Below are 24,436 nucleotides of genomic sequence, written 5' to 3' on the forward strand. Positions count from 1 at the left end.
TGACAATATGAAAGTCTGATATTTTTTATCGATTTAATGTGTCCTTGCTGAACGCGTTTCTTTACCCAAAACGTTTGAAGTAATGTATAAAAAATGTATGAATCATTTGTATCTCTCAGAAGATCCCTTAAGGGAGATTCTGTTACATTTGGATTATTTCTGGAGCCAACACACACTTAAAAGCACATATTTGCACAAATTTTCTCCTCCACTCTCCACCAAAATGTCTTCAAGATGCCTTTAAAAAGTGGTTTCTGTAAACATTTCTAAAGGATATCTTCCTCTGCCTATTTTCTTTTTCCTAATACTAGAGATATTAAGTAATTCATTTTTAGAAAGCTTAGAATCATATATGATCCTGTAGTGGAGGTGGAGATTGAGGTGGCTATAAGCTGGTGGAAGTGTCCTTCAGAGAGATGATTAGAAAAGGAAGTGAGGAGAGAGAGGTGCAACGGCTCACTTGGTGACAAAGGAAGCAGAACTGCAAAGAGGGAGCTGTGACGGTAATAAGTGAACCTGAAGCATTGCAGAGAGACATGTGGAGCAGGATGCTGATCCATGTCCTTCACAGAATGCACAAGCACACACACAACTGCATAATACATAGACATCTCTAGAGTCTGTATGCGATCTGAGCTCCAGAACAAAGGTGGCTGTAAATGGCACCTGCCCCACAGAGATCCTGTCTCAGCGCACACAGAACCTCTCAAAAGTGATGTCTAATTTAACACAATTTTCCGGTCCATTTCCAGGCTTCTTAAACTGATTAATCCTTCTCTTACCGGTGGGAAGTACGATTCACACCATGGATTCTTACTGATAACTGCTTTTACTCTTTAACTGTTTTATCTCCTGATTCTCCCGCATCTTATTCTGCGCATACTATGACAGTCAAAAGATAGCATGTTTGAAATATTTTACCGTATTATTAAAATGTAAAATAACTGCTTTGTGTTTTAATTAGGGCTGTCAGTTTAACGCACTTAATTAATTAGTTATGAAAAACAACGCAATTAAAATATTTTAACGCAGTTAAAGCAGACCTGTACATCATACATTTGACTTAGTTGACTGTTAACAAATATGATGCAGGACAACAACTCCATAAATGCAGTTATGCCCTAAAATTCAAGGTACTGGTCCAAAAAATGTGTTTTTGTCTCATATTTATATCATATGACAAGCGATATCACACAAGCAGCAAGAGCAATGTCACACTAGTGTTGATTTTGTCCCGATCTATCACGAGCTTCAATGTGATTTATACAACAGTTCAGTAAATAATACGTTGATATTGTGTTATGTTTTAAAGGGGTCATCGGATGCCCATTTTCCACAAGTTGATATGATTCTTTAGGGTCTTATAAATAGAAAAGTCTATAATATACTTTGGTTAAAAATTCTCAGTGGTAGTGTAAAACAACACCCTTTTTACCTTGCCAAAATCAGCTCTGCAAAAATCATCCTGTTCTGGTCGAGGTTGCTTTAAATGTTAATGAGCTTTGCTCGCCCCGCCCCCTCTTCTTTCTGTGGAGTGACGAGCCTGTTTACTTTAGCTGCGTTTAACCGCTAAACTTGCTAACTAGCACATTATTAGGAAAGATGATCGCAAAGATTCATTAAAAAACCCTTATACTCACTTCTGCTGTAATTGAAGCTGGATCACGAATGATTTGCATGAACATAGACAGATATATGTAGATTGAGAGGTAAACAAAGGTGCATCTTCAGCGGCTCAGATGTCGAGAGTAAATGACGACCACTTTGTTCATTATTACATCCAGAAACACAACACCTCAGTCGCTCAATCGGGGAAATTCTTGTCTAACTTACATCTCTGCTCCGGCATCGAAACAATGGAGGTCGGACTGTTACAGCTGATTTAGGCGGGTCTGAGGTAAGACGCTCATGTCAATCAACTGTCCTGAGAGCGGCCTCTGTCGGTGTGAAGCCACACCAACAGGCATCTGAGAATGGCTCGATTTGAAAAAGGGGATATTATTTTTTCAGATTAATTAAAAACCACTGCATGGATTTTTATCATTATAGGGTAGATTTGTACATACACTGCCAACACACATTAATGTTCAAACAACATGTAAAAGTGAACTTTGCATCCGATGACCCCTTTAAACACAATGTTATGTGTTTTTGATCAATTCTGCAGAGAACATATTACCTTTAAAGCCATAGCATAATTGTTGTGCGCCTCCGAGCAACACAGCAGTGTTTAGTTTCTGAGCAGCGTTGCCAGGTTTTCACAACAAAACCCACGACATAGCTATTCAAAACTAGCTCAGTCTCTTTAACAGTGGCATTCTGGGGGATAAAATACACGTTTTTGTGTCAGGGTTCCCCTGGTAAATTCTCATTTCACGGGCTAAATATGACATTACTGGGGTCGCTTCAACCCGGCAACAGTGTAGCCCGATTTTGCAGGAGAACTGTGGACTTGGCAACACTGTTTCCGAATGAATCCGCGTTTGAATGAATCGTGTGAATCAATGATTCAAAGGCCCATTTATAAACGGATAGTTTCTTATTTAGAATATCATTTCATAAAATAAAATAAAAACATTAAAGGGATAGTTCACCCCCCCAAAAAAATAATTCTGTCATCATTTACCCACCCTCATGTCATTTCAAAACTTTCTTTTGTGAAACATAAAAGAAGGTATTTTGAAGAACATTTTCAAAGCTGTTTTGCTTACTTTCATTGTAAGAACAAAAAATACTGAGATGTTTCTCAAATTATCTTCTTTTATGTTCCATAGTTTAGGCTGTTATAGTCTAAATGTTTGTGTTATTAATTTTATGTTGGATCAAATAAAATATTTCTTTATAAAGCTACAATTTGTAATGTCTATTTGATACTTTCTCATTTAACACAAAAATAGCTTTAAATAATCTTTTGTGGGTATTTTTACAGTGAAATTTATTTAGCAATTAATTAGATTAATTAATCAAAACATCATGTAATTAATTAGACTAAAAAAATTAATCGACTGACAGACCTAGTTTAATATATTAAAATATATAGACTGATTTTTGAAGAATCAGCTTTCCCATCACATTTTAAAATATATTTAAATAAAAAAACAGTTATTTCAAATTGCAATAATATTTCACAATATTACTATTTACACTGTATTTTTGCTCAAATAAATCCAGGCTTGGTAAGCCTAAGAGACTTCTTTCAAAACGTTTGACCATTAGTATAAGGTTAATTTACACATTCATTTACATCATGTGTCTTGTTCAATTATATTAGGACCTCATTTAGTAAAGCCCTCGTACTGTAGATAGAGCTTATTAAGTAATTGCTGCCTCTCTCAAGCTGACATCATATTTAACATATTTTAATTACAGCAGCAGCAGAACACAGTGCGATAATACAAAATGCTCTATAGTCTTTGTCACTGGTTAAGATCCTATCTATCTATTGTTTAAATTTCACCAGCAAAGATATGTTTTATTTTCACTTGTTTTGCATCTTTCCCCAGCCCCACGAGAATGCTAAGCATTCAAACTAATAATTAGCACCTACAGGTATTATTAGTTATCGCAGTGAGATGCAAAATGAAGGGGGAAAAAAATATGCTGAAGTACTTTAAACAAAATTAAATGCACCAGCTTTATTTTCATGTGTTATTTTTAGAGTGTGTGTACACCAGCACAGTGTTGCTTACATGGTCCCTGTCTGATGTTAGAATAACAGAGATAACATTAAAATGTATGAAAATCCCTTCTTTTAAAGATTCTTATCTGGTGTTAAGAAAAACATATTTAAATGTCACAGATTAACCTCTGAACGTGAACAGATTTCAGAGCTGCATAGTTTGTAGTGTTATGGAATAAACAACACATTTACTCATACAGTAAGCCTATATTGTGACATAATATCCTTTTGCCAGTATATATTCATAATTCACATATTCACCAGGTGGATGCTGCATACTGGTGGTGGTTGAGGACACCACTGATTCCATTGAGTGTACAATAGTGTCTAAAAAGCACTTTATAAATGTTTAATTCATTTATTTATCCAAGATGTAGATGAGTTTGTTTGTTCAGTAGAGATTATGAGAAATTTAGTATTGTACAGTAGTACATTACCTGCTCACCAGTGGATCCCTTGCAGTAAATTGGTGCTGTCAGAATGGAAGTTCATACACCTGATGAAAGCATCACAATAATTCAAGGCAGTTGACATCATGTGAAGCAAAAAGCTGCATATTTATAATAAACAAATCGATCATTAAGATGTTTTTAACTTCAAACCATTGAAATACGAGTCCTATATCCATAATATTGCTTTCTCCAGAGAAAAAGTCTCATCTGAATCAGGGGAGAAATCTGCACAGATCAAGCACCATTTACAAGCAAATGGTGGATGGATTTTGATATGAAAGGACAACTTGGAAGCATTATTATGGATTATGGACTGGTACTGTGGTCAGAAGTGACAGTTGAAATGCCTTAATTATGGATTTGGACTTCACAAGATATAAATTGAAAGACTGGAGTCATGTGGATTATTGTCATGCGTTTTTCAGCTGTTTGGACTCTTATTTTGATTTCACCCATTTAGAGGATCCATTTGGTGAGCAAGTGATGAAATTTCTCAAAATCTGTTCCATTAAAAAAAACACACTCATCTTGGATGTCCTGAGGGTGAGAACATTTTCAGCAAATTTTCATTTTTAGATGAACAATTTCTAACAGCCCTTAAAGGATTAGTTCAGAATATAAATTTCCTGATAATTTACTCACCCCCATGTCTTTCAAAATGTTCATGTCTTTCTTTCTTCAGTCGAAAAGAAATTACGTTTTTTGAGGAAAACATCCCAGGATTTTTCTCCGTATTGTGGACTTCAATGGAGACCAAATAGCAGTTTCACTGCAGCTTCAAAGGGCAAAATGAACGGTCAACAAAATAAAATGTATATACTTTTTAACCTCAAATGCTCATTTTGCTTTAGCTCTGCGATTTCTTTACACTTTGTGTAATCATGTTGGAAAAGTCTCTAGTTCTTTGTCTGTGTACTTTGGTTCAAAAAAGTAGGGTAGGGTGAAAACTCCATCTCATTTTTTTCTCAAACTTTTTTTTTTTTTTTTTCCAATTGCTTTTGACTTTCTTTGTACGTTTGCTTTGTAAGCACTGGGTTGGTACTTCAGTCGGGATGTACCGTTGGATCCATTGTTGCAGTATGTAATGTGTGAGGTCGAACTAGTGCAAGATGAGCATTTGTGGTTAAAAAAAATACATAAATTTGTATTTTTTTAAAAAAATGGCTATTGGTTTCGCTAGATAAGACCCTTATTCCTCAGCTGGGATTGTGTAAAGCCCTTTGAAGCTGCATTGAAACTTGAATGACATAGGGTTGAGTAAATTTTATTCTAGAAGTGAACTTATCCTTTAACTGACAAGAACTATGCAGTATTAGTTTTGCTTGCAACTATTGTTGCTTTCACCATCTCATCAGTTGTGTGCACATACACACAACAGAAAGAAAAACATATGTTTCATTTGTCCAGTGTGGCCTGGACATAGAAAAATGCCTGCTGTGCCCTTTAAGTATGATCAATTACAACATTCTGTGTCTGAGTGGCACTGCAGGGAGGCCAAGGTCCTGCTTTAACCCCGTTTCAAAGAACTGCAATGTCGACCCATTTATTTAATTAAAATTGATTTTCAGTTTTCAGTTTGAGCCAAACTATTTGCTTTATTTGTTGTTGCTGTTGTTATTTTTCCCAGTTTCTATTATAGCTTGTGCTTCACCCTTAAGGCTGTGGCTTAGAAACAGTTACATTACAGCAGAAAACAGCTGTAAGATGATGATGATGATGATGTGGCTTTTTCCTTGCTTGGTTAGTTTATCCATCTCTGAATGCCCTTGTTTCATCCACTGTTCGGGACTCATCAAACACACTTTCCATGAATGTAGCTTCTGGGAAGTTTAGTTAACTAGATTAAATGGACAGTTAATTTCTGAGTTATCCCAGTATATGTATATATGTATGCATTTGTTGAATGCTGCTACTGTTTATACCTATTTATAACTTTTTTATTTTATTTTATTATTTTTTATATTTTTTTATTTTTATTTTATTTGACATTTTTATACATTTTAGATTATGTAAGTTTTGGTATATGTGTGTATGTTTGGTGTACTGTGGTGTATAGTGTTATCTGACCTTTTAACCCCAGTGTGATTCATATTCAATAGTAAAATGTATGTAAAAAGAAATTATTACAGGGATTCCAGAGTTTCCACTAGAATAGCTGGCGTTGATCTTGATTCGAATAGATGCTGGGAGATGTGTTGTTGAGGTTAAAGAGGCCACAGTGTATTGGCCACAACTGTTAGCATAATTATTTCTCTATGGAGAGAGAGAGAGATGTACTGGAATATAATGACAGGCTTGCTGGGACCTTTTTTCTCAGCTTGCTTTGTGCTCCCTACTATTGCACATCTGCTGTGCACTAATCAGGACAAACGCACACGCACTGCTGTCCCAGCAGACCTCGGCCTCTGAAGTGTCATCCGCACACATGGACTTGAACTGCACATCTGCACCGGTTCCAGTTGCCCCATCCCTTTTTCTTTTCTCATTCATTTCTCTTCTCTCTCAATTATTCTAATGCGCAGGCCTTCTCATCACGGCCAGCTGTGCTTTGTTATCCGTTCGGTTTGTTGGCCAATGTGAGAATAGACAATGCATCTACACAAAAGATAGGGCACAACTAATGGGTTACCTAGCGCAGGTGTGTATGATAAGGAACGGTAAATCATGTGGGAAGTCACCATTCTGAGCGTGTGCAGAAAGCCCCCTAAGCAGATGCAATCTGTGATGTACAGCTGGAGATGAGGTAGGGGGTCAAGAAAAGACACTCAGACGTGCTAGATCTCCCCTCCCCGTATCCAATCTTCCTCTCGCTCTCTCGTTCTTTTTCTCTGCTCAGAGTGATAGGGTCAGTAGCTGTGATGGAGGTCACGAGTGATCTGTCTCTGTCTGTAGCTTTCACAGGGAGAAGCTGGGAGTCTAACAAAGATGTACTAGCATAACTACACTTACACACACTTATTCTTAGCTCTCTAAATGAGGAAATACCATACTGGTATTGTCTTGGCTGCCAGTCAACTGAAACTTTTAATCTATTTAGTTGCAATAATTATGAGTAATTTATTTAATAATCTAATATATTGAATCACATATATCAATGTTTGCTGAGACAAGCCCTCATTTAATGATACTTCAAGGATATTACAAAAATAAGTTTTAGAAGTCCATATATTGCTTGTATGATTTTCATCTATCTGAATAAGATATTTCACATAAAAGATGTTTAAATATAGTCCACAAGAGAAAATAATAGTTGAATTTATAAAAATGACCCCGTTCAAGTTTACATTCCTTTGATTCTGAATACTGTGTTCTTACCTAATTGATCCACAGCTTTCCACAGCAGGGTCTATTCTTCAGAAAAATCCTTCAAGTCCCACAAATTCTTTGTTTTTCCAGCATTTTTGTGTATGTGAACCTTTTCCAACAAGTGTATGATTTTGAGATCCATCTTTTTTACACTAAGAACCACTGAGGGACTCATATGCAACTATTGCAGAAGGTTCAAATGCTCACTGATGTTCCAGAAAGAAAAACCATGCATTAAGAGCTGGGGGGCTTTCAAATTCATTCTTTTTGAATTTGAAGATCAGGGTAAATTGAACTTACTTTGTCTTCTGGGAAACATGTAAGAATCTTCTGTAGCCTCTGAAGGCAGTACTAAATAAAAATATGATATTTAGGCAAAATAAAAATGTACACATCTTCATTCTATTCAAAAGTTTTCACCCCCCGCTCTCAATGCATCGTTTGTCCTTCTAGAGCACCAGTGAGCATTTGAAGTGTATTATATCACATTTAAAAAATGTTGCTATGTTTTTCATGTTTTACAGGCCTGTTTTTCCAGTGTGTCTGGGTTGCACCATTTATTATGTTACTTAAGTTGTTATTTTCTTTGTCTGTTCTCCAGTGTAGGTGATGTGTGTTATAAACTTATACTCACGCACCATCTTTCTTGTCTCTCTGAGCTCTTTGTGGAGTTTGATTTGAACCAGATATATCCTGTCAATCATGTCACTTCAGTTCATTTATAACAGCAGTAATGTTTAAAAAGACAGATCTGTTGAGAATTACACACTTTTGTCCAATATTTTCCGTACTCAACCTCTTACTAAGCTGAATCCCTTTGGTCTCTTTTCCCTAATGGTGCCTTTTGAAGTCTGGAAGTTTCTTGTTCTAGGAAAAATGATGTTTATTCTCTTGTGAATGAGATCATGAAGTATGTCCACTCATCTGATATTCCTTCTGAGCAGTAAAGATTAGTGCAAGTCTTTACTATTGATTTTAACTAATTTAATAATTAATAGATTTTGTTTGAAATGGTAAAGCGCTTGCTTGTGCTTCCCTGAGTATATAGTCAGACAAAAAGGAAGAAGAATTAATACTACAAATGGATGAAACCGCTTTAGAAGCATGTGAGGAAAGAATCTATTGTTGCTCGATCACAAAGCCCCAACTTCTTCAAACAGCAAGGTTCATATAGAAATTAAAAAACGATGAAAAGGGAAGAATGAAATGAATTTTAATGTCCCCTCAGTCAGCTCTTGTTTTTTCTTCCTTGAGTAAAGAGAGAGATTTAAAAGCGCACATGAAATGCCCCTCAGTTTTCAAGGTTGCCTTTGTGTATTTTCATTTCATTTACATTCAGTTGGATGAAAGCCCTTCGTCTTTCAATCTGTTGAATTGTGTGACATGTGTAGATTGGGGACAGGATGTTATGCATTAGATTTGGTCATTGCATAGCTGATCACCCATGGGGATGGGCGGAAGAAGCGGATGAGTTTAGCGTCCCTTTAGTCACGTGCGGACATACACACATCATATCTCTCATTTCTTCTCATTTCCCTTTTTTTCAGTTACATGTCCGCTCTTTAAATTACATCTCCCGACTCTCTCGAATGCAGTATAGAGCATTTCTCTTTCCATGAGCGGTATGATGCTGCGGGCTTGGATGTTTAATATGTGATAAATATTTAGTGGCCAGCAGGAAGGAGTTGGCCTACATTGCCTGTATATTTGTCTCGTCTTGCTTTAGAATGGCAATAACTGTGAGGAATGCTACTGACTTATCTACCGTAGATACACACGGGATCAGACGGCACACATACATGCTGATGGGCAACGTACACATTTACATCAAGAAGAAAAAAATAACTTCAGTCTGCTTTTATCTCCCTTTTCTTATTAATTATGCATGCCTCAGTGGGCCGCGGTCAGGCGCTCGTGAATGAATACATTTGCGGCGCACACACTTTAGTTTCTCTCACGGTAGTGAAGAGGTCTTTAATAGCTCATTAAGGAGCCTGCAGTAAGTGAGCGTTAATGTTCTCTTCGCAAAGGATGGATGACCACCACATTGTGGACACTGATTCAGACACCCCTATTCAAAGACTAGATCTACTGTAGTTACCCGACACAACAGATATTTTGAAAAAAATATTCAAAATAAATATACATTGTTATTGTATGTATAGCTGAAATGTATAAATAACACACGTTACAGCATAAAGTGGCTTTTTGAATTTTTTTTTATGAATTAATTTTCATTCATTTTTCATCAAATGAAAAAAAAAAAAATTGTAAAAATCCATAAATCATTAAATGTAATAATATTACGAATTTAAATAATTCTTCTGCCAAGTAGTGTAATTTATTAGTCTAGACTAGCTGCAGGCTGTTTACATTTGCCAAGCCACATGCCACGTTTAATATATGAACTGTGACTGCAGGTGTGTATGTATCGGTGCTCATCAAATTTAAACTTATTTGTTTATATAAAGTTTCCTCTAAGGCTCTGCTATTTTTTATACATGTTTTTTTACGTAATAAACACTTTTTTTTCAAAATGCTGGGTTAAAAACAACCCATATTGGGTTATTTGGCAACCCAGCACTGGGTAAATATTGGACAGAACACATGCTGGGTTATTTTGACCCAGCTGGTTAGGTTAAATGTTTTTACCAAACACGCTTGGGTTATTTTATTTAAGTCAACTATTGTTTAAAATTTATTATATTGCTGGCTTAAAATGGACTGGAACACATTACTAGAGACAACAGCAATAAACAAAAAAACGAACATTTATTATAAAGCAAGAACAATGGACAAAATAAAGACAAATTGAATTTATTTGGGTGAAAACAGCATAGTTCACAATATTACATACATTTAAACTCATTTAACAAGTATTTTATACATCAAAAATATGACATTTAAAAGTAGCATTTTAATTTTAGTGTGTTCAGTTGTTCTCTGTAATAGTTTTTTTCCGAAATAGCGCTAATTCTCGTGCCGGTGTGTTGCCAAAATCTGAGGCGGTTTCACTCGTAGCTGAAAGATGCCGTGACTGACTCCAAAACCTGGCCATAAATAAACAGTACTGACATTAGAGAATATATTTTAACATTAAATTAAATCAAACTCAGTACTATAATGAATAAAATCCATTTATTTTATGAAAGGTAAAAGGCATTTCCATCATGCGAAGTGACCACTGCTGACGTAGCTGGCTGACATCTCGTTCCTATGTTGCGTTGCGTACAGTAAAGACTTTATAAATGAAATAAAATGTGTACAATTGGGTAAAAATATTAAAAACAACCCAATAAAATGACCCAACGGGCTGAGTGCAGCCCTAGGGATACTGCAACCAGTGAAGCTGTAATATCATTGCTGCCAACTTTTGTTTAATGACATGTTAACCTTAGTCGTACAAACTTGCAGCCCTCATCTGACTCTTCCAGATTTTTTCATTTCTGTTTTCTCCCTTTCATCAACTTCTTTCTTATACCGCTCATCTGACAACACACAAATCTTTCCTTAGCTACTACGATCCCTATCCCTCTCCCTCTTATTCTCCTCCCTCATGGAGTGCTCTAATTGAAGAGGCATGTGCTCTACGCCCCTCTTGTGGGACTCTGTCATTGGCTGCAGGCAAAACATCCGAGGCCAGGCCCCTGCCAGGTGGCATCTTTTTGGAAGGCCACACTGCGACTTTCCTCTCTCCTTTGCCTGCATCCATCACCTGCTTTACTCCTTGGCTGTTTACATTCCTCTTTCTTCCCTCCTGCTCTCCCTTCATTCTTTCATGCCCTAACTGTGACATGATACACTTTGTTCTTTCTGTTTTTCTCCTTGAAGAAACTGCATTGATTTCCATATTTTCTTTTACCCAGGCTCACTTGAAAAAATGCCTGTGGCGACTTTTCTGCAAAATTATATTACAAAGCTTCTTGCACGTTTTGCACCAATTTCAAAGTTAAATGTCAAGTGAGGAGCAATAAAAGTGCATTCAGTTTTTCAGTCATTCAGTCATTAATGTAATCTGACAATGTTTTATTACATGCACTTTGGAAATTAAATGTCTGGTGACTATCACGTTTGAAACTGACATACCACCTATACAAAATTTTACTCTAAACCTAACTGATAGTGTTAACAAAAGCAAGCATGACATATTAACGCATTTTAGGCATTTTAGCTTGCTTGTACAAATCTTTTTCATCATTTAACACTAGCTATGTTTGCATCACCCTGTTTTTATGCGCATTTTAAAGTATCGCATCAGAAACGAGTGATGGAATAATTTAGAATAAAAATAAAAACCCCTTAATTTACTATTGATAAAGGGTTAATGCGATTAATGGGAGATGGAAACGCATTTGCAAAATAAATTCCTCCATACACATCAAAAAAGTAATGTGACTTTGTGCTATGGGACGCCAAAACCCATCTAACCAATGGCTGATCTCGTTCCACAGCATCTGAAATGTTGTTATGGTCATTCTGAAATGCCTGAGCAAAGTCTGTTGTCAAAGAAGTGACCACGTTTATTTTGTTTTGTCTGCTTGCTCTGAGGCGCAAGTAATTTATTGTATTTAAAAAAAGTCTATATTCAGTAGCCTCTCCTACTTTACTTACTGATACATAGTGCTAGTTTATCAGGAAGTGACGATTTTGTTGTCTTTGACTCGTTGGATGGAAACGGTGCTTATTCGCAAATGTTTTTTGCGACATTCGCAACTTTGGATGGAAACCCAGCTACTGTAAGTGCAATGTGCTACCAAGTGAGCTTTCAAGCAAGTTTACTATGCCAGAAAAGCAATACACACGTGGTACAAATGTCAAAATGTATTTGTTTACAAATCATCATATTTATTATTCAATAATTTGCCCCGTAGTCATGATTTGTATCAAATTCTTTAAAAACGGAGTGTCTATTTACACTAAATGCAAACAGCCTGCCTTGTTGGCAGAGGCTATTTACTCCACCCACCAACGTGTGGTTGGTCTAGACCATTGGTTCCCAGCCATGTTCCTGGAGGCCCCCCGACACTGTACATTTTGCATCTCTCCTTCGTCTGACACACCGTTTTAGGTCTTGGAGTCTCTACTAATGAGCTGATGATCTGAATCAGGTGAGTTTGATTAAGGAGACATGGAAAACATGCAGTGTTGGGGGGCCTCCAGGAACGTGGTCAGGAACCACTGGTCAGTCAACACCTCCAGTGGCATAGACGGTAAAATATTAGGCAAGGTCTTCTTGATGTGATCGACCCAAGTTCGAATCCGCCTTTTGCCGAATGCACTCGTCTTCCTTTTCACATCACATATTATATTGAAAGGCGTTTATTTTCATTAAAAATGAAGAAAATAGTAGAAAAGTAAATAAAGTATTGGGTAAGATTAGGGGTAGATGTAAGGAGGGCTTTATTGTCCCAATAGGGTGGCATCTATTTAATAATTTTAATAAAAATGATCATTTACACTTGATACATTATTATTGCATACTGTTTTGTAACGTACTAAAATACTGATGTGGAGATATTTGCCTACCGTAGTATAAATAGTATACATAGTATAAATATCGCTATTTGCACTTAATGTGAGTAGCATCTATTGCAAAAAAAAAAAAAATGTATAAAATACATTTGTTTTACTGCCTCTAGTGTTCGTTTCAGTTGGAAACTGCTTTGATTTGCCAAGTATAGGTAAGTTTTAAAGTTGAGTAAAAATGTAAGTAGAGGCACGGGTTTTGTTTTATTGAGGATGAGTTGGTTGATAAAATACAGACGTCAGTCAAGATAAGCGCTATCTTACATTCAGTATGAGAAGCTAACCCTTTTGTCCCAGAGGGCTCTTCACGGTGTTTAAATTTACTGAAATGGTTCAAAATTTGATAGATTGACAGTCTCCCTCTTGGCATCACTTTCCCGCACTTCATAATCATTTTAATCTCGGCCTGTGTGAACCTGATAAAATTTGTGCGAACTATTGATTTGTGTAACGTATTTTCTTATCCCTACAGGAATAGACAATGAGCACATAATCAATATCAAGGGAAGAGCTGGGCGGTTCTATCTATCTGGACAACTGGTTTGGATAGTGCATCTAAATTCAATTATTTTCCCTGACATATTTTCACCATTATCTTAAAAAATTATTCAGAGCGCATTGTGGCCAGTGTGTGTGTGTTGTGTGTGTGTGTGTGTGAGTAAGATGCTATATTGCGAGGCAGTTTGGAAACGAGCTGTGGTAATCTTTCCCGTGTTGAAGGGGGTGGCGCCTGCTATCACATGTGATTGATAAGGATGTGGATTGCAGGAATTAATAAGGTGTGTGTGTGTGTGTGTGTGTGTGTGTCACAACAGGGGAAATATCAGAAAGCCGCATTCTACTGCATTTGAATCATAATTCATACTTGTTCGTGTGGTTATTTGTGAGTGCATACCTTTTGTGTGTGAGCTGGCCAGTCCACTTCTTTCATCACTCTAGCCTGTGGCAGGGTCAAAGGCTAAATAGCCCTTATTGACACAGCGGAGCAGAGCAGGTAAAGAATCAGGGTAGAGTTTCAATTTCACACTGTAAAAGAGGAAATGGCTATAGCTGTGTGTGTGTGTGTGTGTGTGTGTGTGTGTGTGAGAGAGAGAGAGAGAGAGAGAGAGGGAAAAAAGAGAAAGAAGTATAAATCCTTCAGAAACATTCTAAAGATTTACAGGAAGAGACTAATCCCTTATCACTTTGGCAGGACCGTTGTAGCTGCAAGCCTTCATCTGTCTGACCGCTGCTCCTCCTCCTCATACAATTTCATTGGAGAGAGCCATCAGCTCTCTTTGTCTGAATCTTATGTGTTGTGCATGGGTTTTATGTACAGAGCTTGATTTACTATGTGACATCACTATAAGGGAGATGAAGGGAGTGTTATGTAGAGGCACTAAGCGGGAGCTTTATTTTCACGTTGTGTTATGGATTGTATTGTGTGGATTGTGCACACAAATCCCATTTGATTTCGAAATTCAATCTGGCTGTCTGCTGTCATTCTGCAAGTGATGTAATCTCATCCGTTTGTTCAGACAATGTAGTCAATATCCGTTGCATCTACAGTGGTTGCTGTTGTAATAAATTCAGTGTAGTGAGCATCACTCTGTTTGATATATAAGGAAAGAGAGACACTGAAAATGAGTATATTCACACATAGATCTTTACCAGGTGTTTTTACACTGGGGTCTTGTTGTGACCCCCAGGGGGCCACAGGACAGTTAAAAGGATTACTCCACTTTTTAATTTACTCACTTCCATGTCATTCAAGATATTCATGTCTTTGTTCAGTCGCAAAGAAGTTTTTTGAGGGAAACATTCCAGGATTTTTCTCCATATAGTGAACTTCAATGGTGCTAAACGGATTGAAGGTTAAAAATGCAGTTTCAGCGCAGCTTCAAAGGGCTCTACACGATCCCAGTCGAGGAATAAGGGTCTTATCTAGTGAAACGATCAGTCATTATCTTAAAAAAATATATAATTATACACCTTTTTAACCACAAATGCTCGTCTTGTCTAGCTCTGCTATGCGCATGCGTACTTTGTGCATCTCCTGTTCAAGGCAATTAGGGTAGATTGAAAAACTCCCTTATTCCTTGACTGAGATTGTGTAGAGCCCTTTGAAGCTGCATTGAAACTGCATTTAACTTTCAATCTGTTGAGTACCATTAAAGTCCACTATATAGAGAAGAATGCTGGAATGTTTTCCTGAAAAAACAATTTCTTTGCAACTGAAAAAAGAAAGACACGAACAAAAGAAATTCTTCTTTTGGAAGTGGAGTAATCCTTTAAGAGAATTGTAAAGAATTTTCTGTGTTTTGAGGAATAACATTTCTGTGGAACAGTATTTATTGTGGAAAAACTCTATATAAATACATTTGATTGAAATTGAAAATGCTTAAAGAATTAGTTCACTTGCAGAATTTTTTTTTTTCATAATCTACTCACCCTCATGTCATCCCAGTGTTCATGTCTTTTTCTTCAGTTGAAAAGAAATGCCATTTTTAGTTCTTCGTCTGTGTACTTCGGTTCAACAATGTAGGGTGTAAAAACTCTCATTTTCTCCTCCAACTTCAAAATCATCTGACATCGTTGTTTTATCTTTTTTTGAAAAGGGTGTTTGACTTTCTTTGCGCGTTCCCTTTGTAAAACGCTGGGTCAGTACTTCCACCTACGTCATGCCTGACCTTTCCAACTTGACCACGTAATGAGTGCAGTCGAACTAGTGCAAGATGAGGATTTATGGTTAAAAAGTATATGTTTTATTTCTTTTTAGACAATGATCGATCATTTTGCTAGAAAAGAGTCTATTTCTCATCTGGTCTTGTGTAAAAGCATTTAAAGCTGCATTGAAACTGCAATTTGGACCTTCAACCCAATGATCCCCTTTGAAGTCCACTATATGGAAAAAAAAATCCTGGACTGTTTTCCTCAAAGATTCGTCAGAAAAAAAAAACATGAACATCTTGGATGACGTAGGGGTGAGTAAATTATCAGGAATATTTTATTCTGGAAGTGAACTATTCCTTTAATGTTTTCTTATAGTGAGTGAAAAACAGATACATGTTATTCCAGATAATATTTAAAAAATTTTATTTGGCATCAATACAAAAACAACAAAGAAGCCAGTTGCTTAATTTAGCAAACAAAATGTTGTCTTTTATAATATCACACTTCTTCTCACAGAACAAATGTGTCTTTATTAAATATTAAATATGACTAATTATCATTTTTTGTGGTCCTTGGCATCAAAAGTATGAAAACCCAATTTGTGCACTTGGTATGACACACATCTAATGTTCGGACTGTATGTGGATTTCACATTTTGTATATTCCCAGAATCTTATGTAAGATCCCACCAGTGGCTCTCACCATTTCTTTGTCCTTTCAAAGCATTCGCTTCTGTCCCACACACTGTAGTCCCTTCTGCAGCACACAAAGGCTCATATATCTGCATCACCGAGACACTGTGGCTAGTGTGGCACCCCCTAGTGGTCACTGTGGTAAATTGCTCTGCGTTAGGTGGACTGAAGATAATGAAAGAGCAGGTATTGCATCCTCAAAGGGAATAAGGCAATAAAAGACAATTATTGTAATAGTTAATGTGTGCAGAAAATTAATAAATTGTGCTGACAATGTCCTTAATATGCTTAGGCAAGTCAGAAAATTAAAAGGAAGATTGAATATAATTTATGGGAAACTCGGCGTAAGAGAATATGTTTGTATTTGTGTGTGTGTATAAAGACTTGCGTGTTGTGTTTCCCACATTTTCAACTAGCTGACCCCCGACTTTGGACACTTAATGGCTTTGTGCAGAAGTGCTGATCCATTCAGTAATTCCCTGTCATCGTGACCAGAGCTCGTTAAAACACACACACGCACACACACAGGGCAATGAAAACCCTAGAAATTGCTTTCTGTCCTCTTAATAGAAAACGGATAAGATCTGATAGGCTTGTGTGTTCTCACAGTGCAGCCGGGACGGCGCACACAAGCTTTGTACGGTGACAGCGACACCCCCACAGTTTAACATAGTCTTGTGCTTTACACTCATAAATGCCACTAATGGGATCAACAATAGATATTAAGTAGAGATGCATTTCCCCTGGAGGTCTTTTACCAACAGTGCCATGTTTTGTTTGCATTGTCTTTCCTTTTTGCAGATCTTTTGATTGTTTTAAGTTACCTGCAGGATAATTAACATGTGTTTGAACTGCAAAGCACCTGGAAAAATACTTGCAAACATGTAACAGCAGGTGATATGTGACAAGCCTCCAGCGACAAGCAGTTCGCTTGTTTGCTCTGAACGTGAGTCTGCCGCATGACATGACACCATCAGCCAATCAGAAGGTGACTGATGGTTAATTTACTGTGTGTATATCAGTGCATCCATGTGTAGGAATTCTGTCAGATACGATATGCTGATAATTATCATTAATTACAATAAATATGATATTTTTTTTCACATAATGACATGTAAGTGATAAATGGCAGTTAATGAAGTTCTGTTTTTTATAATGTTTTATAAATATTAGTCCCTTATGCTCACTAAGGCTGCATTTATTTGACCAAAAATATTTTTTATTTTAATATAGTTTAAAATGTAATTTATTTCAGTGATGGCAAAGCTATTTTTAGCATTACTTCAGTTTTCAGTGTTACGTGATCCTTCGGAAATCATTCTAATATGCTGATTTGGCGCTCAAGAAAAGTTATTATTATTATCAGTGTCTTTACACTTTACTCTTTTGATCAAATAAATGTGTCATTGATAAATAAAAGTAATAAATAAAAAATAAAACTAAATAAAACTTTTGACAGTTTGCTAAAGAATATTTAACAGTTTTTATTTAAATATTATTAGTTGTCATATATCATATATCAATGATAAGAGATATATATGATGTTGTGCATCCAGTGAGCCAATGAGATTTCACAGTTGGAGGGGCTACCGAACATGACTCATAGTATTAGTTGCTGTGGTGCTGTTCTCAGTATTGCTTTTCCCATGCGCTGTCCTTTCCCTCTTGTTCCTCTGTTCTTTGCTGTCCCTCACCCATCAGCTTGTGCCTCACGTTTTGAGAAATTGCCTCGGTGATGTTTTCTGACAGTGACGTTAATCGAAGCACCGAACGCATAGTAGCACTCCAATTGAAAGGAAATTTGCCCACTGCCTCCTACATAAAGCCAAACAACCTGTGACCGCTTTCAAGCACACATATAACGTGAAAGTCCTTGCGTACATGTGTGGTGCCAGAAATGTAAACATAAGTTCAGGCTGGTGCAAATCGAAGGGCAAAGTTTTGACATTTGAAATGCATGAAAAAACAATCGGAAAATGCCAAGTCAGATGTCTGGAATGATTTCCTGATGCCTTGTGGAGTTGTTTTCCGCAGTGATTTTTGGTGTGTTGTGGTGATCATTTATACAATACAGTGAAAGGAAACAGATAGATTAAACATGCATTTTTATGCTTACATCAACATACAAGCATAATCTGCTTAAACAAATTACAGTTATTTACATGCTTTGTCCACCCTCCACTGTAACTTGTGACTTTGTGAAACTGTTGTACTGTTTTTGTTAGGGCTGTCACGATTCTTCGATTCCATTTGAGTACTCTGTTTTAAAAAATCCTCGACTGCTATTTGCCAGTGTCCAGTAACCAGCAAAATACTGGAAGTGGAACATTCCATGGACGAGAGTCCATATAACAGATTATTAGACAGTTATCCAAAGCTGCATGTTATATTAAACCCATTTAAAATAATACAGCACAATGCTATTGTGAATTCACAAATGCTACGATTCAGTTAATGCATTGCAGGTTTAATATATGCACTTTATTTATGTGCCTGTAGGTTAAGTATGTGCATCTCAGAACGGTTCTGTTCACAGTAAATGCTGCTCCACACAAACAGTTTTCATTTACATGTGTGTAGAATGTCTCAAACTCCATCTCTGCATATTGCTGTGAGTTTGGGTTTATTATACTGTTCATCTGGGAATGCAACATACGTCATTTCATCAGATTTGTAAGGTAAATCATTTGGAAACCTACAAAACCTACAAAACCACATATTCAAGAAATTACAGTGGCTGTAGCATTTCTGTGGTAAACTATTGGCCAGAAATTAAGGATTAAGTCTACATTTGAATTAAATGTTGCGTAGTCAATATTAAACAAGGATTAGATTGTGAGTAAAATGTAAAAACAATTGTCAGGCCATTGGCGCCCTCTGCAGTCATTTGATATAATGCATAATGCCCGTTAGTGCTAGTTAGTAATAGTTTTGTTCAATAAAACCATATGATTACTTGCTTTTGATACTTTATTTGAACAAATCAAATTATTATTGCCTCATTGGTATTATATATGTATTTTAAGTAATTTTAAAAGCTATTGTTCACTTAGGTCTAGTTTTATTACCACAAAAAATTATAGTTATTCGATTACTCAATTATTCATCAGAATAATCGTCCAATTACTCAGTCAACAAAAAAATCGTTAGTGACAGCCCTAATTTTTGTCTTATTCATTAAAGTACTCTGTTGAAGATCAGATCAAACTTTATGGCTAATTTCCACAGAAATCCATAATAAAGAGTTCACATACTTTTTCCTGCAACTATAATTTATTAACTAACCATTTAACTTAAAATATCACTCCTACATCTTTAATTTCATGATAATGTAAGATATAGTTTGCACACAGCTCTACATTAATCTCCAGTTGTATAAATCTTGGCTGACCGACAATTAAGGAATGTGTGGCTTCCAAAACAAAAGGAACAAGGGAGATAAAGAGAAAGTGTGTGTGTGTGAGAGTGAGAGAATTATGATTCCTCCCATCATGCTCTGACCTGTTTGCTCATTCATAAGGCGTCACTTATCGAGGTCCATAGAGAAACCAGCAGGATGTGGAGCAATTAAATGCACCGCGTGTTGTTGGAATACCAATGCGCTCCGCCGTTAACGTGTGTAATCTCAAACCTCCGCTGTCTTTGTGCCACCTGCATCAAAGCCTCAGAGGAACTTTTCATTAATCTTTCAGTTTTTTTTTATTTTTAATCACTGTCATCTCCCTCTTTCCTGTTTCTGTAGCTTCATCTATATTATTACCAAAGGATCACAAGAACTTATACATTTGCATATGATAAGTCAAGAGTAATAAAGGACCTAATCAGTTCCTGTACTGCAGATGTTAATACTTCTGGTTAGATTTAAACTGTCGGACCTTAAAACGTTTTGGTGCTTTGAAAAAACAAAAGCTAAATTAGCACAGCCCAGAAAAGTATTGCCACCTCATAGTGCGAAAATTGCAGCGGGGTGCAACAGGAGCCACTGCTGTGCAGATTAGCGCACCAATTACACCCGTGCATGGGAACGCAAACTTTTCCTGCTGTCAACAGATGCTTGTGTGTGAGATTCTGTTAAATAAACAGCCATTTCCTAATTACAGAACGAAACAACGAGAGATAGCATTGGTATCTGTGTAGACATTAGCGGGTGGTGCACATCAGTGCTAATTAGTGTTGTCACTGAAGATAATTCACAAGAGCCCGCAAACGGCAGTACAAGAGCACTACGGTTTCACGGACTTCATGCTTCACATAATGGTGCAGAAAATTTGAATTTCTCGCTATTACGAAAATTTGATGTAAATGGATGAAATTGTCACTCTGTGGCTTTAAAATGCATACCGATATAAATGAGTTTAACAGTGTTTGGAAATGTCAGTTAAGTTTCCTGCTCAGAGAGAAAAGAAAATCCTACTCTGAGTTTGCTGTATAATAATTTAAAGGGATAGTTCACCCAAAAATTAAAATTCTGTCATTAACTACTCCACCTTCATGTCGTTCCAAACCCATAAGACCTTTGTTCATCTTCTGATCACATATTAAGATATTTTTGATGAAATCCAAGAGATTTCTGACCCTGAGACAACAATGCAACTGAAATGTTCAAGACCCAGAAAGGTAGTAAGGACATTATTAATGTAGTCCATGTGACATCAGTGGTTCAACTGTAATGTTATGAAGCTACAAGAATACTTTTATTTGCAAAAAAAAAAAAAAAGACTTTATTCAACAATTTATTTTCTTCCTTGTCATTCAGATGTCACATGGACTATTTTATCATTGTGCTAATTACTTTTCTGGGTCTTGAACGTGTTAGTTGCATTGCTGTCTATGGAGAAAAGAGCAAAAGGTTTCATCAAAAATATCTTAATTTGTGTTCGGATGATAAATGAAGGTGTTAAGGTTTTAGAACGACATGAGAGTGAATAATTAATGACAGAACTTTTATTTTTGGGTGAACTATCCTTTAACTGAAAAGTTATTTTAATGTTTTTTTTTAAATAATATTAGCTGTCTACTTAAATAATATTATCTTAACTTAAATAATATTATATGTGCAAAAGATGAAATTATGTTTATTCCATGTAGTTATAAGGTTGATGCATTACTGTGATATGACCTTTAGACTTTATTTGCATGTGTGAAAGGAACACTTCATCATGTATTCTTAGTTAGCATATTTTTATTTTATTTTATTTATTTATTTATTTATTATCTTTTTTCATTTAAACTTTTTTAATATGTTAGACTTTTCAGTAATGTTCAGTCATGGCATTTATTAATCTTGGTTAATTCTACATATACTAACACATTTTTTTTAAATTTTAAGCCTTCTTAAAAAAATTTTAAGTATTCTTTGAAATACCTTAGAGGAATGCCACAACAATCTCATTCAAGACTATACTGTACAGTATCATTCAAATGTTTGGGTTTGGTCAGATTTTTTAAAGTTTTTGAAAGATGGCTACATCAAAAATCCAGTAAAAACCAAATATTGTGAAACATTATTACAATTTAAAATAACTGTTTCTATTTTCATATATTTTAAAATGCTTATTCCTATAATATAATGCTGAATTGTCAGCAGTCGTTACTCCAGTTTTCAGTGTCACATGATTAATCAGAAGTCATTCTTATGTACTGATTTTGCGCTCAAGAACAGTTCTTATTACTAGCAATGTTGAAAAAAGTTGTGCTGCTAAATATTTTTGTGTGAAAGGAACACTTCATCATGTATTCTTAGTTAGCACATTTTTATTTTATTTATTTATTTATTTTTTTTTTTTACTTTTTCAATTTAACTTTTTTAATATGTTAGACTTTTCAGTAATGTTCAGTCATGGCATTTATTAATCTTGGTTAATTCTACATATACTAACACATTTTTAAGTTGTGTATATTAATATTAATGTACTGTAAACAAACATGAGAAACCATGAACAACAGTATATTTATAAATAAACTTCAAGTAAGTAGTAAAAGCAACATAATTGACTCTTGTCCATTGAACTATTAGAAAATAATGCATACCCAAGGTGTGTGCATCACCAGTTCATGTGTGCATTATTTTTTAATAATTCGGCGGCCTATGGTCAATAAATCCGCTTATACTACAGTTACTGTGAATGTGAGTGTGTGTGCGTTTATACCTAATAAAATGTAATTTTGTGGCAAAAACATAAAAATAAGTTGTTGTTTTTATCTTCTTGTTTAATACATTTATTTGTTTGGTCAGTGTTGTGGGTTCTGGATATTTTGCTGTTGTAGGCTGTAAGGACCTTTGAAATAACTGAAATCAATTAGCAAAGTGATATGGACATTTAATGTGGTCAAGACATGAATGGAACTACTTTAGCCATGCATTTCTGTGAAAATAATTGCACACCTTAGACGTTTGTCAACCAATCAAATTCAAGCATTTAACAGCCCTGTAGAATAACTTAGATTAATAAATGATATCATTGTTAGTTCTGTTACCTAAACCCCTGAATATCAGTTTTTCAGCAATATTTTATAAATTCCCTACCTTTTGTTCTAATGGGTAATAGTCTTTTAATGCACAGTCTTTTCTGTTTCCATTCTTCACCATGGTCTGGTCATCCTCGGTGTCAGGACAATGTAGACAGGATGTCATGTAAAGGATGCTGCCGTGTTTCTCTCTATCACACTTATGGGCAGAGTGTCATTGACATTACTGTCGATCCTTAAAATCAGACCCATCAAGGATTTTATACATGGTGGTCTGAACGCATATAAGTGCCCATACATAGAGATATATGGGCACACTCCCCAACTGTACCTCAGCAGAAGGTCAGTGCTTAGTGGAAGGACAGTGGAGATGGGCAGAGACAATGATGCTTATGAAACATTATGCACTGTATTTCATTCTGCTGGAGGTCACACCTGGAGGACATATCATATACTGAATTTTAAAAACCCATTTGGACAAAATGTTTATATTTTGCAGCATTTAAAGGGATAGTTCACCCAAAAAATGAAAATTCTGTCTTTATTTACTTATGTAGTTCCATACTTGTTTGACTTTTTTTACTTCTGTGGGACACAAAGAAGATATTTCGAAAAATGTTATTAACTAAACAGTTTAGATTCCGAATTTCATATATTGAAGTCGCTGAGTAAATATTTGGTCACCAACATTCTTCAAACTATCTTCTTTTTCACCAGAAGAAAAACATATGGGTTAGGCAAGTAAATGATGACAGAATTTTCATTTTTGGGTGAACTATCACTTTCATTTATATTTTATATACTTCAGCTGGTAAAATGTTAATATTAATACAGAGTTTATGTGAACTATTGCATTAACATAAATGTGTGTGAGTTTGAGGCTTGAGTAGTATGTTGCATATCTACCATGCTTGTGTGAATATGACAACCTGACTGTTCCCTGAGGAGAGATGAGATGAGGGTTTACAGGCGGCCACCTAATCAGGGAATTTGGTCTCACCAGTGGGATTTCTCATCATCATCTCTTTCTCTCTCCCTCCTTCACTGACAGGCCCCTGTGGAAAGGGAGATGTTGTGGAGCAGTGCGCTCTGCCTGACCAGACCCCGGCCGTGGTGCTCAGGCTGACGGAGGCTCTAGAGAGACTGGGTGAGTTTGCTCCTCTGGCTCACCTACCTAATTTAACTATTCAGAGAGCCGGACACCAGTCTAGCACTTACATTGCTGACCTATGGTGTTACTGACAACTTCTAGTAAAAAACTCATATCTAGAATCAGTTACATAAGAGAGGTTTTATTGTAGTACAGTAACATGATCATACCATGTTGTTTTGGGCATACAGTTGAGGTCAAAAGTTTACATACACCTTTTGCAGAATCTGCAGAATGTTAATTATATTACCAAAATAAGAGGGGTCATACAAAATGCATGTTAGTTTTTTATTTAGTGCTGACCTAAATAAGATAATTCACGTAAAAGGCATTTACATTCAGTCCAAAAAAGGTAAAAATAGTTGAATGAATAAAAATGACCCCATACAAAAGTTTGCATACGCTTGATTCTTAATACTATGTTGACCTCAGCTGTATAAAATTGTAATACCATGGTATTCTTTGAAATACCTTGGAAGACTGTATGAAGTAAATGCTGCAAAAGTTGTGC

The 24,436-nt window shown here is 36.0% G+C and overlaps 1 protein-coding gene across 1 annotated transcript in view; it reads left to right on the top strand.

Moving 5' to 3' along the window:
* Positions 1-24,436, top strand: part of pik3r3b (phosphoinositide-3-kinase, regulatory subunit 3b (gamma)) — a 188,119-nt gene that overhangs the window by 48,702 nt on the left and 114,981 nt on the right. Inside the window, exon 3 of the mRNA XM_051111861.1 lies at positions 23,827-23,922. Coding sequence (XP_050967818.1) covers positions 23,827-23,922 — 96 coding nt within the window. The remainder of the gene's footprint in view (positions 1-23,826; positions 23,923-24,436) is intronic.

The sequence above is a fragment of the Labeo rohita genome, chromosome 6 (genome assembly GCF_022985175.1).
Source record: "Labeo rohita strain BAU-BD-2019 chromosome 6, IGBB_LRoh.1.0, whole genome shotgun sequence".
NCBI classification, from domain to species: Eukaryota; Metazoa; Chordata; class Actinopteri; order Cypriniformes; family Cyprinidae; genus Labeo; species Labeo rohita.